At 35.1% G+C, this 19663-nt stretch overlaps 1 protein-coding gene across 2 annotated transcripts in view; it reads right to left on the reverse strand.

Annotated features, from left to right (window-relative positions):
- Positions 1-19663, reverse strand: part of CLGN (calmegin) — a 57712-nt gene that overhangs the window by 17687 nt on the left and 20362 nt on the right. For both annotated transcript variants that reach the window (XM_045071132.1, XM_004768475.3), the window contains exons 5-8: positions 16639-16780; positions 12948-13029; positions 11353-11545; positions 7622-7811 (exon numbers count right to left, since the gene is read on the reverse strand). In XM_045071132.1, coding sequence (XP_044927067.1) covers positions 7622-7811; positions 11353-11545; positions 12948-13029; positions 16639-16780 — 607 coding nt within the window. The remainder of the gene's footprint in view (positions 1-7621; positions 7812-11352; positions 11546-12947; positions 13030-16638; positions 16781-19663) is intronic.

Below are 19663 nucleotides of genomic sequence, written 5' to 3' on the forward strand. Positions count from 1 at the left end.
CAGAAATCAATGAAATAGAAACTAAAAAAACAATAGAACAAATCAACAAAACTAGGAGCTGGTTCTTTGAAAGAATTAATAAGATTGATAAACCCCTGACCAGACTTATCAAAAAGAAAAGAGAAAGGACCCAAATAAATAAAATCATGAATGAAAGAGGAGAGATCACAACCAACACCAAAGAAATACAAACAATTATAAGAACATACTATGAGCAACTCTATGCTGACAAATTCGACAATCTGGAAGAAATGGATACATTTCTAGAGACATATAAACTACCACAACTGAACCAGGAAGAAATAGAAAACCTATACAGACCCATAAACAGTAAGGAGATTGAAATAGTCATCAAAAATCTCCTAACAAACAAAAGTCAGGGCCAGACGGCTTCCCAGGGGAATTCTACCAAACATTTAAAGAAGAATTAATTCCTATTCTCCTGAAACTCTTCCAAAAAATAGAAATGGAAGGAAAACTTCCAAACTCATTTTATGAGGCCAGCATCACCTTGATCCCAAAACCAAATAAGGATACCATCAAAAAAGAGAATTACAGACCAATATCCTTGATGAACACAGATGCGAAAATTCTAACCAAAATACTGGCCAATAGGATCCAACAGTACATTAAAAGGATTATTCACCACGACCAAGTGGGATTTATTCCAGGGCTGCAAGGTTGGTTCAACATCCGCAAATCAATCAATGTGATAACAATACATTAATAAAAGAGAGAACAGGAACCATATGATACTCTCAATAGATGCTGAAAAAGCATTTGACAAAGTGCAGCATCCCTTCCTGATTAAAACTCTTCAAAGTGTAGGGATAGAGGGCACATACCTCAATATTACCAAATCCATCTACGAAAAACCCACTGCAAATATCATTCTCAATGGAGAAAAACTGAAAGCTTTTCTGCTAAGGTCAGGAACACAGCAGGGATGTCTGTTATCACCACTGCTATTCAACATAGTACTAGAAGTCCTAGCCTCAGCAATCAGACAACAAAAAGAAATTGAAGGCATCCAAATTGGCAAAGAAGAAGTCAAACTATCACTCTTTGCAGATGATATGATACTATATGTGGAAAACCCAAAAGGCTCCACTCCAAAACTGCTAGAACTCATATAGGAATTCAGTAAAGTGTCAGGATATGAAGTCAATGCACAGAAATCAGTTGCATTTCTTTAAACTAACAACAAGACAGAAGAAAGAGAAATTAAGGAGTCAGTCCCATTTACAATTGCACCCAAAACCATAAGATACCCTAGGAATAAACCTAACCAAAGAGGCAAAGAATCTATACTCAGAAAACTATGAAGTACTCATGAAAGAAACTGAGGAAGACACAAAGAAATGGAAAATTTTTCCATGCTCCTGGATTGGAAGAATAAATATTGAGAAAATGTCTATTCTATCTAAAGCAATCTACACATTTAATGCAATCCCTATCAAAATCCCATTCATTTTTTTCAAAGAAATAGAACAAATAATCCCAAAATTTATATGGAACCAGAAAAGACCTTGAATAGCCAAAGGAATATTGAAAAAGAAAGCCAAAGTTGGTGGCATCACAATTCCAGACTTCAAGCTCTATTACAAAGCTGTCATCATCAAGACAGTATGGCACTGGCAAAAAAACAGACACATTGATCAATGGAACAGAATAGAGAGCCCAGAAATAGATTCTCAACTCTGTGGTCAACTAATCTTCGACAAAGCAGGAAGGAATGTCCAATAGAAAAAAGACAGCCTCTTCAACAAATGGTGCTGGGAAACTTGGACAGCCACATGCAGAAAAATGAAATTGGACTATTTCCTTACATCACACACAAAAATAGACTCAAAATGGATGAAGGACCTCAATGTGAGAAAGGAATCCATCAAAATCCTTGAGGAGAACACAGGCAGCAACCTCTTTGATCTCAACCACAGCAACTTCTTCCTAGGAACATCGCCAACGACAACAGAAGCAAAGGCAAAAATGAACTATTGGGATTTCATCAAGATCAAAAGCTTTTGCACAGCAAAGGAAACAGTTGAAAAAACCAAAAGGCAACTGGCAGAATGGGAGAAGATATTTGCAAACGACATATCAGATAAAGGGCTAGTATCCAAAATCTATAAAGAGCTTAGTAAACTCAACACCCAAAGAACAAATAATCCAATCAAGAAATGGGCAGAGGACATGAACAGACATTTCTTCAAAGAAGACATCCAGATGGCCAACAGACACATGAAAAAATGCTCCACATCATTCGGCATCAAGGAAATACAAATCAAAACCACAATGAGATACCACCTCACACCAGTCAGAATGGCTAAAATTATCAATCAAGAAATGACAGATGCAGGCAAGGATGCGGAGAGAGGGGAGCCCTCCTACACTGTTGGTGGGAATGCAAGCTCGTGCAACCTCTCTGGAAAACAGCATGGAGGTTCCTCAAAAAACTGAAAATAGAGCTACCCTATGATTGCACTACTGTGTATATATCCTAAAGATACAAACATGGTGCTCCAAAGGGGCACATGCACTAGAATGTTTATAGCAGCAATGTCCACAATAGCCAAACTATGAAAGAACCTAGATGAATGGATAAAGATGAGGTATATATATATACAATGGAATACTATGTAGCCATCAAAAGAAATGAAATCTTGCCGTTTGTGACGACACGGATGGAACTAGAGCGTATTATGCTTAGCAAAATAAGTCAATCAGAGAAAGACAACTAATCATATGATCTCCCTGATATGAGGAAGTGGAGATACAATGTAGGGGGTTTGGGGAGTAGGAAAAGAAAAAATGAAGGAAGATGGGATCAGGAGGGAGACAAACCATAAAAGCCTCAATCTCAAAAAACAGACTGAGGGTTGCTGGGGGGAGAGGGGACAGGAGAGGGTGGTGAGGATATGGACATTGGGGAGGGTATATGCTATGATTTGTGCTGTAGAATGTGTAAACCTGGCAATTCACAGACCTGTACCCCTGGGGATAAAAATACATTATATGTTTATTTAAAAAATTAAAAATTAAAAAAATTAATTAAATAAAACAAAATAACTCAATCTAAAAGAATTCAGGAAAAATATTTTCTAAAGTATGGAATATATGGGACAAACAGAAGTAGGAAGAAAACAAGTACAATTTATCCAACCATATTAATAAATACATTAATAATTACATTAAATGTAAATGGTTTAAAAGAGAAGACCACATAAGGTTGCCTATAAGAAAATCAATTAAAAAAATAAAGGCATATATAGGTTACAGGTAAATAATGGAAAATAATATTCAATGGAAACATGATTTTAAAAAAAGCAGGACTGTTGACTCAATATAAGACTAAAGCAGATGTTAAGACAGAGTATTACAAGAGTTTATAAAGAAGGATATTATTCATTCCCCAAATTTCCTTCAAGAAACATATTGACCACTTACCCAGCAGCAGTAAATGTTCTTTCACCAAATTAAAAACAAAACAAAACAAAAAACAACTAAAAAGAAGGACATTATTCTATAATAATAAAGCAGTTAGTTCCTCAAGAGGTCATGATATACTGCAAATAGATGTAGTAACAGATCTTCAAAATACATGAAGCAAAAATTAACAGAACTCAAAGGAGATATGGACAATTCTGTCATCGTAGTTAGAGATTTTAATATTTTTCTCTCAGTGAGAGAACAGATTAAAAACCAATAAATATATAGACACATTCAACCACACTGATGTAATTAACATTTGTAAATTTTCTGACAATAGCATTAAAAGTTGGGAGTCAAAATGAAAATTTTATCTGGGAAATCCCAAATAATTGCCACCAAAGCAACACATTTAAAAACACATGGATCAAAGAAAAAAATCACTAATGAAATTAGAAAACAACATGAACTGAATGACTGAATGTTCTTATAAGTAACATATATTTGTGAAACATAGTGAAAGCAGTGTTTAGAGAAAATGTATAGCTACTTCTACCAGGAGAGACTTTCTAACTTAATAAGGCAAAAAAAAAAAAAAAAAAAAAAAAAAAAAAAAAAGAAGAAGCAATAATTTGCTTCAAGGAAGAAGAAGTAACAAAATCTTAAAAAGGTCAATAAATGGGAAAAAACTAAAACAAAGCCAGTTTTTCTGAAAGATCAATAAAATTAATAAACTTCAGGGTGTCTGGGTGGCTCAGTGGGTTAAGGAGCTGCCTTCAGCTCAGATCATGATCCCCGGTTCCTGGGATAGAGCCCCGCATCCAGGGCCCCTGCTCAGCGGGGTGTCTGCTTCTCGCTCACCCTCTGCTGGTCCTCCTGGTGCTCTCTTACTTGCTCTCTCACTCTCTCAAAGAAATAAATAAAATCTTTAAAAATTTTTTAAATTGATAAACCTCTAGTTAGATACATTATGAAAAAATGCAAATTACCATGTTAGAAATGAAAGCAGGCTCATCAGTATAGATCATTACAGACATGATGACAAGAGGTGTTGAAACAATTAGACATCCATATTTTTAAAAAGTAATCTTGTTTTAGATTTCACACTACATAAGTTAACTTAGAACAGAGTTTTAGTTACTTGTCTAGAAACAAAGATTTCTTAGGTAAGACACTAAAGTCATGAATCATCAAAGACAAATATTGACAAATGGAATTTCACGAAAATTTAAAACTCTGTTCTCTATTAAGAAAATTAGGACAATCCTCAGAGTGAGAGAAAATATCTGCATGATGCGTATCTGTATTAATTATTGCTGCATAAACACAGAATTTCAGGGCTTAAAATAATGTTTATTACTGTGGTTTCTGAATCTGGGCACCCCTTCCTGGGTCCTCTGCTTAGGGTCTCTGACAGGCTGGAATCAAGGAATGTGCCAGGACTGCAGTCATTTCGGACTGAGGCAGGAGCTTCTGAAATAGGTTCCGATAATCCCTGCCTCCCAGTACTCATGCCCACATGTGCTCCCCTCTCCTTGAGTGTAGGTTGGATCTGAGAACTTGCTACTAATGAACAGAAATTACTGATGTAACGTTACTTCCAAGATTGAGTTATAAAAGGCCATCTATTAGTTTCCTGAGGTGCCGTAACTACAAACTACAAAGTACCACAAACTACAGCCTTAAAATGACAGAACTCTGGAGACCAGAAGTTAAAGTTCTGAGAGGATACTTCTTTCCTTCTCCTTAGCTTCTAGTGATGCTGGCAATACTTGCCATCTGCTGGCTTGGAGATGCATCACTTTAATTTCTGCCTTCGTTGTCACACGGTGTTCTCTTTGTGCGTATCTGTCCAAATGTCCCTTTTCTTCTAAGAACACCAGTCACATTGGATGTAGGGCCCATCCTAATTCAGTATGACCTCATCTTAATTATATCAGCAAAGATCCTAATTCCAAACAAACTCATAATCATAGGTTCTGAGTAGATATGGGTTTCTGGAGGACACTGTTAACCCAGTATGAACTGTGACTTCCATCTTCTCCACACTCTCTCTTCCCTCACTTTTGCTTCCTTGAAGGGAGCTACTATATTGTGAGCTACACTATGGAGAGGCCTCGACTACAAGAAACCAAGGGAGGATTTGGCCAACATCCAGCAAGGAACTGAGTCTCTCTCTGTGGAGAGGTCTAGATTGCAAGGAACCAAGGGAAAACGACTCTGGTCAACATCTAGCAAGGAATTGAGGCTCTCAATCCAACGATGACAAGTCAGCCCCTCAACAAACGGAACACTGCCAAAACACACTTGGTGGGTTTGAAACTGGAGCCATTCCCAGTTAAGCCCTTTAGATGACCACAGTTTCAGCTGACATCTTAACTATAGCCTGTGAGAAACCCAGAGCCAGAAGACCCAGTTAAGCTGTTCTCAGATTCCCAAATCACAGAAACTGTGAGATAATGCCTCAAGCTGCTAGGTTTTGGGATAATCTGTTACAGAGCAAAACGTAACTAGTACAATACCTGTATCCAGAATATAAAGAACTTCCATAACTCGATATAAAAAAATGACCCAATTAAGACAAAAAAGTTGAAAAGATACTGGATCAAAGAAATGATATGAATGGCGAGTGAGTGAAAAGTGGCTCGACATGATTAGTTATCAGGGAAATGCAAATTAAAACTACATTAGATATCACTACAAACCATTTAGAATAGCCAAAGAGAAACAATAATAAACAGATCAAAAGATCAAAAGGTACAAACTTCTATATAAAATGAGTTAAGTCCTGAGGATGAAAGTACACCATATGACTACAGTTAATAATCCTGTATTGTGTATTTGAAAGCTGCTAAGAGAGCAGACCTTAAAATTTCCCATCACACACATGCGTGTAGACACACACACACACAAATTTGTACCTATGTGGTAATGGATGTTAATTACACTTAATGTGCTCATCATTTTGGAATTTACACATATACCAAGCCATTACGTTGTACACCTAAACTGATACAATGTTATATGTCAATTATATCTCAGTAAAAAACAGGTAATACCAAATGCTGTACATGTATAAGATCTATAATTCTTACTTAATATTGGTGTGAATGCAAAATGGTATATCCTTTTGGAAAATGTTGACAGTTTCTTAGAAATTTAAACATATACTTACTGTATAATCCAACAATCCCTCTCCTCAGTATTTTTACCCAAGAAAAACAAAAAATTATGTCACAAAAAGCCCTGTCCACAAGTGTTTATAATGGCTTTATTCAAAATTGCCCCAAACCAGAAACAACCAAAACTTTCATCAATGTGTGACTGGATAAACAAATTATAATAAATCCCTACAGATCCCTAAAACAAAACTAACTACTGATATAAACACAAATATAGATGAATTTCAAAACATTTCTTAGTATGGTGTATTATATTGATTGATTTTCAATATTAGAATAACCTTGCAGTCCACCTGGTTAGTGAATATTTCCTTTTTATATTTGCTGGATTTTAATTGCATGTTTTCTGTCAGATTTATCAAAGTGTAATTTTCATATGGACTAGTTCATTTATTTTAGACATTGAGTTCTATGTGCACAAACACTGAACATATGGCTATTTTAAGCCCAGTAATCATTAACTGAAAAGACTAACTATATAAAATATACACAAACATATATGATAAAGATTAACCTAGAATTAAAATTAAAGTGTTGGTGCTTTAGAGTCGTGGAATTCTACCTCCCGACACACACAACACACAGCATTGGAAACACACACAAAAAATACTGAAAAAGGTAAGAAAATTAAAAATTAATTAAAATGAAAATGAAGATACTTAAAAGACAAGGATTTACGAAATCTATTTTGGTTTTCTTTGGAGGGGAAGGGCAAAGAGAGAGGGAGAGACAGAATCTAATGCAGGACAGGGCAGAGCTGGATGGGGAGCTCAATCTCACAACCCTGAGATCATGACCTGAGCCAAAATCTAGATTCAGATGCTTAACTGACTGAGCTACCCAAGTACTCCGACAAAATCTATTTTAGGAAAGTATTTCACCCAAAATAGTCAAAATAAGTAATTTTAATGTTTAAAAGAGAAGCTTTACTGGTTGTAAACTTCACTTATATGGAATATCTTATTACTGAATTACACCAACTAATCTTTGTTACTGAATTCTTTACTTACCAGTCTTCTGGTTTGACAGCAGAAGGATCAGGGATTTTAGCTCTTTCATCCCATTCATCAGGCTTTTTATCACTGGGATCTTCAATTTCTTTGGGAGGATTGATAGGAGGAACCACATCTTCTAGTAGGCTTCCTTGGTTTACAACTATTTGATCAATTAATACTTCAAATGTGTCATCTGGATTCATCACTAAAGACCAATTTAAATATATTACACTTATCATAATGACTGACATTTTAAAGATAATCTTCTATCTTCTAAATAAGAAAACCACCCTATATTTCATGGGTAAATTTTTTTCTCAACCAGAAATCGAGGAATTACAATGCATTAAAAATCAAAATATGCTAAGATCACTAGGTAGAATGTTTTCTAAAACCAAAGATAAAATTTTGTCTTAAGTAAAAGAAGTTAATGAAATGCTCCATTAATTCTCAAATAAAGAACATCCAATAACTTGCTCAGTTTCAGACCCTCACAACCAGTCACCTTCATTGTTTTATAATTACAGAATGCATTCCAATCTTCTTATTTTTTTTAAAGCTTTTATTTATTTATTTGACAGACAGAGATCACAAGTAGGCAGAGAGGCAGGCAGAGAGAGAGAGAGGAGGAAGCAGGCTCTCTGCGGAGCAGACAGCCTGATGCGGGGCTCGATCCCAGGACACTGGGATCATGACCTGAGCGGAAGGCAGAGGCTTTAACCCACTGAGCCACCCAGGAGCCCCTTCTTCAGTATCTCAAATAACTTTTTTGAAACTATCTCAAACTTCAAAAGTTGTAAATGTACTACAAAGAATTTTTCTCATGAACCACTTGAGAGTAAGTTACTAACCTCACGCACATCATCCCTGTGTGTTTTAATGTCTGTTTCCTACAAACGAGGACATTCTCCTATACAAACTCCAATCTAGTCACCAAAATCAGGAAATTCACACTGATACATGACTACCATTTCCTAGAAAATTTTAAAGTTCACCGGCACTTCAAATTCAGTAATTCATACATTGTAGTGTAAAATACCTTAAGGTTGATTGAAAATATACAAGCTTAAACTTAGGTCTGTTTGGAGGTGAATTCCAGCTCTCTAAAAGTTCCCAAGCCAAAAGTTTCATAATGAACTCCCTCTTCCATTGTAATGACAAAATAAAAGTTCTCGCCTCCTTCTGTGAACTTGGGGGGGTCACTGGGTAAACTGTATGTCTTTGGAAAGAATGGTAGATGAAAATAGATGCCTAACATTTGCTTTCAGTAAGTTAGGGAAGTAGGAACTGTCAACAAATGTTGGGATCATCCTGACTTAGTAAGTGGGCTACCACTTTCTGAAGAAATGGTTCTGAAGCAAAAACAATCGCCAGAGGCTTCAGTCACAACAGTACCAAGTTACTTATAGCAAAATCAAAAACTACAATCTATATGCAAACTCAAATAATGCAAACACCGTTTTCTCCCTTCTCTTTCTCTCTCTCTCTCTCTTTTTAATTTGACAGACAGAGATCACAAGTAGTCAGAGAGGCAGGCAGAGAGGAGGAGGAAGCAGGCTCCCCATGGAGCAGAGAGCCCGATGCGGGGGTTCAATCCCAGAACCCTGGGATCATGACCTGAGCTGAAGGCGGAGGCTTAACCTACTGAGCCACCCAGGCGCCCCATCCCTTCTCTTTTCCTCCAATATTTCTTCCTCTATTACAGCTGAGATTATAAAACTGTATTACTATGCAAAGGAAAAAGTCAAGATTTAGGCAGAGCCAAGAGTAAGATCTTAAATGTAAAAAAGTACTAGATTCTTCCCAATTCAAAAAAGGTATTTCTCAATAAAAATCTTGAAAACAATGTGCTGAATAAATTTTGCAACTGAAATTTTTAGAAATTACAATTAAAACAAAAAAGCATGTGACAAATACTCATATGTGGAAAAACATCTTTGTCTAAAATATACTAAATATTTAAAATGAATTTACAGTAACAGGCCTTGGATTATAAAGCATTTTAAGGTACTCTATATGGTTCTTAGAACAACTACAAAATGATGTAAAAATAAAACAGTAGTGCAGAAAAGTGTTTAAAAAGTCACTCAATAATCCTGGTATGACAAAGTTTTGTGTGTAGTAGTTAAGAACACAAACGTTTACGAGTCATACTTGAAATTCAATTCTAGTTACTTTTATTTCCTAGAGCAAGTTGCTTAACCTAAGTTAAGGTAAAATAAAGAGAAACTGCTCACCTCACATGATGGTTCTAAACAAACTATCAAGCACAGAGTACAGTAGTCCCTGGCGACTAATGAAAATTAGTTCTTTTTTTCTAGTCTTTCTATTTACATAATTTGTCTAATGGCCCCCATGATGATGCCCCTCCAATCTGAATCTCATTTTCTTTTGATCTTTTTAAAAAAGATTTTATTTATTTATCTGAGAGAGAGACAGTGAGAGAGAGCATGAGCAAGGAGAAGGTCAGAGGGAGAAGCACACTCCCTGCGGAGCTGCGAGGCCAATGCAGAACTCGATCCTGGTACTCCGGGATCATCACCTGAGTTGACGAAGGCGGTCGCTCAACCAACTGAGCCACCCAGGCACCCTTCTTTTGACATTTTAATATTATAAACATTTCCCCCTATGGCTAAACACTTCCACAGTTGCCATTTTTGTATTGTATACAACATTCTTACTGTAACAATCAGGTTGCTTTAAATTTAGTGTATTTTTACACATAGCTCTTTTTCTTCTGGATTATTTTCTTTGGATAATCCTTGAAAATGGCATTGTGGTTTCAAAACACATAAACTTATGGTCTTTGGTAATATTACACCAAGTGGCTTTTCACCAAGTTTGTACAAAGTCTAATGAAATTCATTTGCCCTGTTCTAGTTGTAATTTCTCATTATCTCTACAGATTATGTTCCCCCAAAACATCCAGATCTCTTTTCCAATTTCAAAAACAGCTCTTTATTATCATCAATGCTCACATTAAAAATAAAACTGGTCACTGCCCTGGCAGACAACATGAATGTTTCTGCAGCCATAGTCTTTGGAAAGGAAACTGAAATACCTTAGTACTCTAGAGAATTGTCCTGTCAAGTTCTGACACACTGTGAATTTAAATAATCACGGACACATCAAAGCTCCATAACCACACATATTTGGGAAGGGGAGAAACAATCCCTTGTAATGTTCCTCCCACTCAATGTCTACGGAAACGCCCATGTTCTAAAGTAAAGCTAAATATGTTAATACAATGGTTGCTCAAGACCTCATCTTTCAAAGTGTAAGTATGTGCCACAACCACCATGAGGTCGGGTCCAACAATAATCACAACTGCCTGTAAAGTCCAAGCTTCTGAGCTTGCCATCAAGGACTCCTTCCTCTTTAATCTTATTTCCCAGTCTCCTGTTATACAGCACCACTAATGTCAGAGCACCTAAAATATCCTCCTCTTCTCCTATTTGCCATGTTTTATCTACACTTCGAGACTAGTTAATATACAATCTCCTTTACTGAGTTTTCTCTGAGTCTCCAAACTGGGAGGAATGTTGCCTTTGAACTCTTATTCATCTGCACCTCACATATAGCATTTACTTTCTACCTGCACTACATGCATGAAAATTAGCCTGAAAAGGTAAGCTCCTTACGGTGGGGAGGTAGGATCCATGTTTGTTTCTCCCAAAGCACCTGCCATGAAAATATCAGTAGTCAGTAAATATTTCTGAATTAATGAATCAATTAAAAGGATATACCAAGGGTATAAAGATGAGTCTTCCTGTCTGTAAAGAACTTTTTAAGGTCTACATCTGGAGGTTTGGCATGTTTCTCTTCAAAAACTCCAGTTTTAGGATGTTTATGTCTGAAGATAAAATGAAGTTTATAATCTTCTCCACATTTATCTGGTCCAAACATAATGGTATAGGATGTTTTATCATAAAAGTTTTCCTTCAAAGAGAGATGTGTTGGGATTAGTCCAGTATTTAATGAATTTTTCTATTCTATCCAGTTGGGTAGAGGTTATAAGAATGTATTAAATGCTAAATCACCAAAGAATTATTTGACATACTTGACAATAAAGGATGCAGAAAAAAGACAATTTTTCTCTCAAAAAGATTTTTTAAAAATGCATATGCTACTTCCCTCCTGGAGATGTAGGAGAGAAACTGAAACCACTTTATCAACATCATAATAAACTTTGATTACTTTATATAAATCTGTACTATTAATATTTTGTTAAGAAACTTAAGCACAGAGAAAAGCATACTCACAACTTTAAGACTACAATGATTACTCAGTACTATTATTCAAGAGAACACCAGAAAATGACCTTCCTGAGCACAGAGCAAAGAGAGATTCAGACACAAACACAGACATAGAGACATGCTCCCTGTTTTTCCACTAGTAATTTGTCTTTATTTGGCATGGCCTATTAGCTAAAAGCATGGGATCTGTTGTCAGATCCCGGGGTTCAAATCCTACCACTGCCCTACCACTGTGGCCCTGAGTAAATTACTTAGCCTTGGTGTAGTCCTGTTTTGCTACTTTTCAAATATGGAAATAATAATAGTACCTACTTTACAAGGTTTCTCTGAGGATTAGCTAAATTAATCAGATTACATGCTTAGCATTTAAGTTTATTATGTCATTATACCTTTGAGTGATGGTCACCTTACAATACCCAAAACAAGAGCTCTAACATACACTACCAATGGGCTCCCCTTTAACTAATTCTAAGAATAACAACAGGAATCCTTTAATCCACGTCTCACAGCCAATGCACAGCCATGCAGTCTGACAAATATGTCACTGAGGTCTCATTTATCTTCTGTTATGTGCAGAAGCCCTGACACAGCCCAGGCAGGAGAGTGCTACAAGTGTTTCCAACCTGATACACTTACTTCTTTCTCAAAACATTTTTAACCACGTTATTTCTGGCGGACTCCCAATTCCTGAACTGGCCCACCTTTTTTATTTGGTTCTTTGGCGATTTTGTTTCACTGCTTTGCTCTGTTATTTTACTTCTCTGAACAAACTTATGATTGTTGATTTGTAAAGAAAATAACTCTAAGCTGATCTTTCAATGACATTTATAAGCACCATGTTATTTTTCATGTATAGACATGGCAAACTTTATTATGTTGCTAAAGATTATAAAACTGATGCCATCAAGTAACACAGCTGTGTATGAAATTTGAAGGCACACTCTGAAAGCTATACACACTCAGGCTGGTTAAAGATTGTTAAGGTTCTTTTTGATTTCAGTTGAAAATAAAAATTTCAGTTTTCTCATTTACTCCTTTAAAATATTAACTTTAATAAGGTTTTCTTAAACATTAAAATATCATACCAGATTCAAATCATCAGTGTCTGCTAGGAGTTTAATGTATGCACCTCCACAATCAATACCATCTTGAAAATTTACTTCATATCTAAATGAAGGGAAAAAGAATCATACTGCTGATAAATTAAAAAATTACTAATTACTCTTTAAAATTGAATGTATTACTCTCAGTTCATTTAAACACAAATGTTTCACATCACCAAAAGCTCTTATAAAGCATATCCACAACATACAGGAAATAAGCAGAAATACTTTGTCTAGGCACATCCTTAAAACATGCAAAGTAGAATGATTATAATCAACTATAGAAAAGCCAACCAACTTGTTGAAATAAGTTTTCCCATCAAAACTTGCTGAATTAAGGGTAAGATACTTTAAAACTATAATAGGAAACTTCAAATTCAGATAAAGCATACACTACACATATTTCTTTATAAACTAAAAAATGAAGATTATGAGGACCATAGCTACAGCAACAGATTTCTAAGAAATTGCTGATAGATATATCAAGTTCATTAATTTGTACTGTAATTCAACTATACCTAAACCATATTAAAATAACTGGTATATTTAATTAAATACCTCCAGCAAAGAGATTTTATAATCTCAGTCAATAACGTGAAGTATCTCAGACCTTAACAGCCAGGAAATATAGAAAAACAACTGAAGGCATGAACAGATATGAGAGCTTTTTCATAGATTTGCAACACTGTGTAATTTTCAGCAAAAGATTTTCTTGTTGTTTTGTTTTTATAAAGGAAATTGTCTTGTTTAGGCAATAGATACAGACACATCGAGCAGTATTTAGGAATAATTCTTGGTAAATTATTGATTACATATGAAATAATCAATGAAATAGCCCTTAGAGTGAAAAACAGTAAAAATCAAAATGGCTGTGATTCAGTTTCATGAATTAAAAGAAATGAAAACTAGAGAAGTAACAGGAATCAGTGATCATCTTAAGAAAGGACTGCAGTTTAAAATTTTTCTAAAAAAAAAAAAAACTTCAGTGATAACAAAGGTAAAAACAACAAAAAAATAGCATACAAAACTCTGAAAGTTTGAACCCAATTAGTGTATATATTTTACACTGAAGAGAACAAAGGAAATACAGTAAAATTTTAAGTGATTGTCTGAGTTGCCAAATTATGATGATCTCTCCTCCTAGTTTCTACTCTGCTTGGTTTCTCAAGAAGTGTACAATGGGGTTTACCAGCATGTGCTTTGGAGCCAGAGAGACCTGAGATTTATTCTTGATTCTGCCACTTATTCTAGTGACACTGAAGGTAAAGTCAAATTATTCAAGCTCCAGGACCTCAAAGGATCATGATGCTTAAATAATACCATGCACAGCAACGGACAGATGTCCAAAATGTTAGCTTCTGTTACGATCAAAAGAAAGGGTTTGATGTTTGTTTGTTTTTTTCATTTTTTAAATAAAGAACAGTTTGTATTCCTCAAAGCTTTGTCACTATTTTTATTTTAAGCACTAGCCAACAAAGAAAAGTTTTTTCATTTATAGACTATAATGTAAAAGAAATGGTACACAATATGAATTAAAGGTAAATATTAATTATTTCAGGTAAAATAAAATAAAAAGATAGTTTTATTTTAGGTGATCAATGGACAAAGGGTTCTGTGAAAAGTAAGATCTGAAAAAAAATGATGTAAATTGTCCCTATAAATATGAACATAGCTTTGTGGTTATAATATGCCTAGACCTAATCATTATGTCTATTTCTCCCATTGCAAATGTGCAGAGTTTTCAAATCATTAACTTGTGCCTAACGTAAACAACTCATAGTGGATTAGAGATAACTGAATGTGTGTCTCATAACCCAACTGCTGCTCTTCCTTAGTCACAGGTAAGAGGAGGACATGGAAGATACTTGGCAACCCTAATTCCTGAGAGTATCATTTCCCACACTCTCCTATGAAACAGTGATAATTGTTGGGTGGGGGAAATTCTGTGGTGAAATATATCTGGAAGACACAGTACTGAAGTCAGACATGTGTTTTTGCATGTAGAACTTCTTTCTCCGAGTCTAAATGGGCAAGCAAATATGCTTCCTTATGTCTACAGTAAGGACATGCTTCATTTCTAAAACTTGTATGACCACAAAATGCATATTAACACAATCACCATTTGGGAAAAGCAACTTGAGAGTAAATTTATATTGAGAATCCATTGTATTTATAGTACTTAATATAAAATTTATTTATCCCATTTCATTGTTGCAATATTAAGAGAAGACATCTACTCTCCTTTAAGTTGTTTTAAGCATATCAAAGCATATCAAAGACTGCTATTCAATTCTTCTTGGCTTTCCTTTTCTTTTTTTCAGGACGTAATTTCCAATTACTTAATAATTGTTAAAGACTTATATCCAATCTTTGCTTCTATCTTTTGCTTACTTGCCTAGTAGTGATTTATACCTTCTAACCCACTAAATTTTATTCATTTTACTCTGAAAATCACTTTCTATTATTTTTTTTTTTTGCTCTATCATTTAAGCCACAATGGGTCAAAGTAGAAAGTGATATTATATCCAACTAAGTTTCAAAGAAAAATAGGATTACTTTCAAACTTTGAAGAAAAAAGAAAAGCCAAATCCTGAATCACAACAAATACTATCAAACTCAAATATTAGTGCCAATAAGTACTTGTAAAAATATTTTTAATTTGTTAATAGTCATATATTCCCTGACATTATTTAAAATTTTAAATTTATTGACATGACAGTGCAACTAAGCCAAAGCAACACAAGTGAAAAATGAAGACAAATACACCAAATGCCATATTTTTAAAAATTTCTAACACACAAAATGACACTGTAGTTATCCTATGTAGGAACATGTTTAACATGATAACAAAAAAACACTGAAGTGGTTCTAGAGTGATATACTTTACAGTTAATATTTATGTTGTCATTAATTTTAGACAGCCAAATCTTCTAACAGAAGGGAGAAAATGATATTTATGCATTTCCTTTTCTTTGTTTTTAAGTTGAATTTTATCAGGCGTTTTAATTGTACTTGTACACATCTATTTTGCTTTATATCAATTTTATGTAGGTGAATATTGAAAAATTTCTACCTGATTTTATGATGGTATACATGTAAGCAATATTATACTAAAACTAGTTTATGGCACTTGTGTGGGAGGGGAGAGAAGGATTGTCTGTGTAAACATGTGCCTCTGAAACTAATAATACACTATATGTTAATTAAATTGAATTTAATTTTTAAGAAATTAAAAAATAAAAGGTGGAAAGACACTGATCTATATATAAATACCCTTTTTAAAATACGTTTGTTTCCTTTAAATCTTATAACTGGTTTAACAGCGACGTTTATGGTTCCATTCTGAATACACTGATGTTAATATCCTCAGAGCAAGGAATTTTAAGAAAGGAGTTAAAATAAAAATGGTGATTTCAGTATGTATTCTATACTCTATGGTGGCAGAATTTTTTATATTACTATATATATATAGTTTTTAAGTCAACCTGGCTTTCCCTCAAAACCTCAGAGTATCTGTGTGTATAAATGCATTATGTATTTAAGTAAGTGAAACTAAAAAGGAAATCTGATTTTTATGCCCATTTTATACCCATTATAGCTATACTCAGAAGCCAAATCATACAAAACTAACACAAATCTCAGAAAAAGTACTGAAAACCGTAGTAAAACTTACTGAACGATCAAGGGTTTATCAGCAAAAATGAAGGGTTTTGCTAATACAGCAGCTATTGCATGATGCTTTGCTCTAGATTTCAGTACCAGACCTCTGTCACCAGGCACTCGGTTCTCTTTCAATTCTTCTATTTCCCATCTTCCTAAAATATAAAGCAAAGCAATTAAACTAAAATCTAAAACACTGACTTACAGATTATTTACCAGCAGTGACCCATAAGATTTTTTCAAAAAGGCTGATTTGGGAAAAATAAAACAAAATTTTAAATCAATGCACAGAAATCAGTTGTACTTCTAGACACAAGCCATGAGACAGAAGAGAGAGAAATTAAAAGAGTCGATCCCATTTACAACTCCACTCAAAACCACAGGGTACCTGGGAATAAACCTAACCAAAGATACAACAGCTCTGTGCTCAGAAAACTAGAGAACACCCATGAAAGAAACTGAGGAAGACACAAAGAAATGGAAAAACATTCCATGCTCATGGGCTAGAAGAACAAATACTATGAAAATGTCTATGCTACCTAAAGCAATCTATACATTCAAAGCAATTCCTGTCTAAATACCATCAAATTTTTCACAGAGCTGGGACAAAGAATCCTAAAATTTTTATGGAACCACAAAAGACCCAGAATAACCAAAGGAATGTTAAAAAAGAAAACCAAAGTTGGTGGCATCACGATTCCAGGCTTCAAGCTTTATTACAAAGCTGTAATCAAGATAGTATGGTACAGGCACAAAAACAGACACACAGATCAATAGAATGGAATAGAGAACCCAGAAATGGACCCTCAACTCTACAGTCAATGAATATTGGACAAAACAAGAAAGAATATCCAATGGAATACAATACAGTCTCTTCAACAAATGGTATTGGGAAACTTGGACAGCCACATGCAGAAGAATGAAATTGGGCCATTTCCTTACACCACACATGAAAATAGACTCAAAATGGATGAGGCCTAAATGTGAGACAGGAATCCATTAAAATCCTAGAGGAGAACACAAGTTCTATGACCTCAGCCACAGCAACTTCTTGCTAGACACGTCTCCAAAGGCAAGGGAAACAAAGGCAAAAATGAACTACTGGGGGACTTCATCAAGATAAAATCTTTGGCATGGCAAAGCAAACAGTCGACAAAACCAAAGACAACTGACAGAATGGGAGAAGATATTTGCAAATGACATATCACATAAAGGGCTAGTATCCAAAACCTATAAAGAACTTGTCAAACTCAACACCTAAAGAATAAATCATCCAATCAAGAAATGGGCAGAAGACATGAATAGACATTTCACCCAAGAAGACATCCAAATGGCCAATAGACAAGGAAAAAAAGCCCCATATCACTCGGCATCAGGGAAATACAAATCCAAATCACAATGAGATGCCACCTCACACCAGTCAGTATAGCTAAAATTAACAAGCCAAGAAGTGACAGATGTTGGTGAAGACGGGGAGAAAGGGGAACCTTTTACACTGTTGGTGGGAATGCAAGCTGGTGTAGCCACTGTGGAAAACGGTATGGAGGTTCCTTAAAAAGTTGAAAATAGCTACCCTGTGAGCCAGCAATTGCACTAGTGGGTATTTACCCTATAGATAAACAAATGTAGTGATCTTAAGGGGCATGTGCACCCCAATGTTTATAGCCCCAATGTCCTCAATAGCCAAACTATGGAAAAAGCCTAGATGTCCACCAACAGGTGAATGGATAAAGAAAATGTATATATATATATATACACACACACAATGGACTTCTACTCAGCCACCAAAAAAATAACAAACTAGAGGGTATTATGTTAAGCAAAAGAAGTCTATCAGAGAAAGGCAATTTTATGAACTCACTCATGTAGAATTGAAGAAACAAGGCAGAGGATCATATGGGAAGAGGAAAAAATGAAACAAGACAAAACTGGAGAGGGAGACAAACTGTAAGAGACTCCTAATCATCAGAAACAAACTGAGGGTTGCTGGAGGGGTTGGGGTGGAGGGATGGGATAACTGGCTGAAGGATACTGGGGAGGGTCTGTGTTGTAATAAGCACTGGGTATTATATAAGACTGATGAATCATAGACCCGTACCCATGAAACAAATAATACTATGCATTAGTTAACTGAATTTAAATTTAAGAAAAACATTGATTTGGGAAAATAAAACAAAATTTTAAAATAAGAAATAATATCTGCAACTGTATGCATGCCTGCTCTTTTTTTCTCCTATCCAAGAATGCTTTCATTTTCTCAGCTAAAATTATACTTCTCTGACTTTTCATCAATGAAATTACATGATGCATGGATATATCAACACTGTATTTTTAAAATGAGATATTTTAAAATTACATGAGATAAAGAGCATCCTTAACACAAATAAACAGTTTGCATCAGTCAATTTATTTTTATTTTTCATTATTTTTTTCAAAGATTTTATTTACTTATTTGACAGAGATCACAGGTAGGCAGGGAGGCAGGCAAAGAGAGGAAGGGAAGCATGCTCCCCGCTGAGCAGAGAGCCCAGTGTGGGGCTTGATCCCAGGACCCTGGGATCAGGGCCTAAGCCGAAGGCAGAGGCTTTAACCCACTGAGCCACCCATGCACCCCCAGTCAATTTACTTTTAAATATATGGTACTCATCAGCTACTTTCCTTACTTTGTAAAAGTTACTGTGGGGATTTAGGGGCTCCTGGCTGGCTGAGTTGGGAGAGCATGTGACTTTTGATCTTGGGGTCATAAGTTTGAGGCCCACATTGGGTATAGAAATTACTTAAATAAAACTTAAAAATAATAAAAAATAAAATTTAAAAAGTTATCATGGGAATTTAAATTTTATTTTGAAAACTATATGCCTAACGAACATAAATTAAAATCACCCTTCTCAGGTTAGGCCAATTAGCCCTCAGAAATATTAATAAAAGGAGACAAAAGACTGAACATTCTTTTGTGAAGCATGATGGGGCCCCAGACCCCATACACCTTATCTACATTTAATAGAACTATAATCTGTAAAGCTAGAGAACTCGGGTCA

Source organism: Mustela putorius, unplaced genomic scaffold, assembly GCF_011764305.1.
Source record: "Mustela putorius furo isolate JIRA1106 unplaced genomic scaffold, ASM1176430v1.1 tig00000083_pilon_pilon_pilon, whole genome shotgun sequence".
Classification (NCBI taxonomy): Eukaryota; Metazoa; Chordata; class Mammalia; order Carnivora; family Mustelidae; genus Mustela; species Mustela putorius.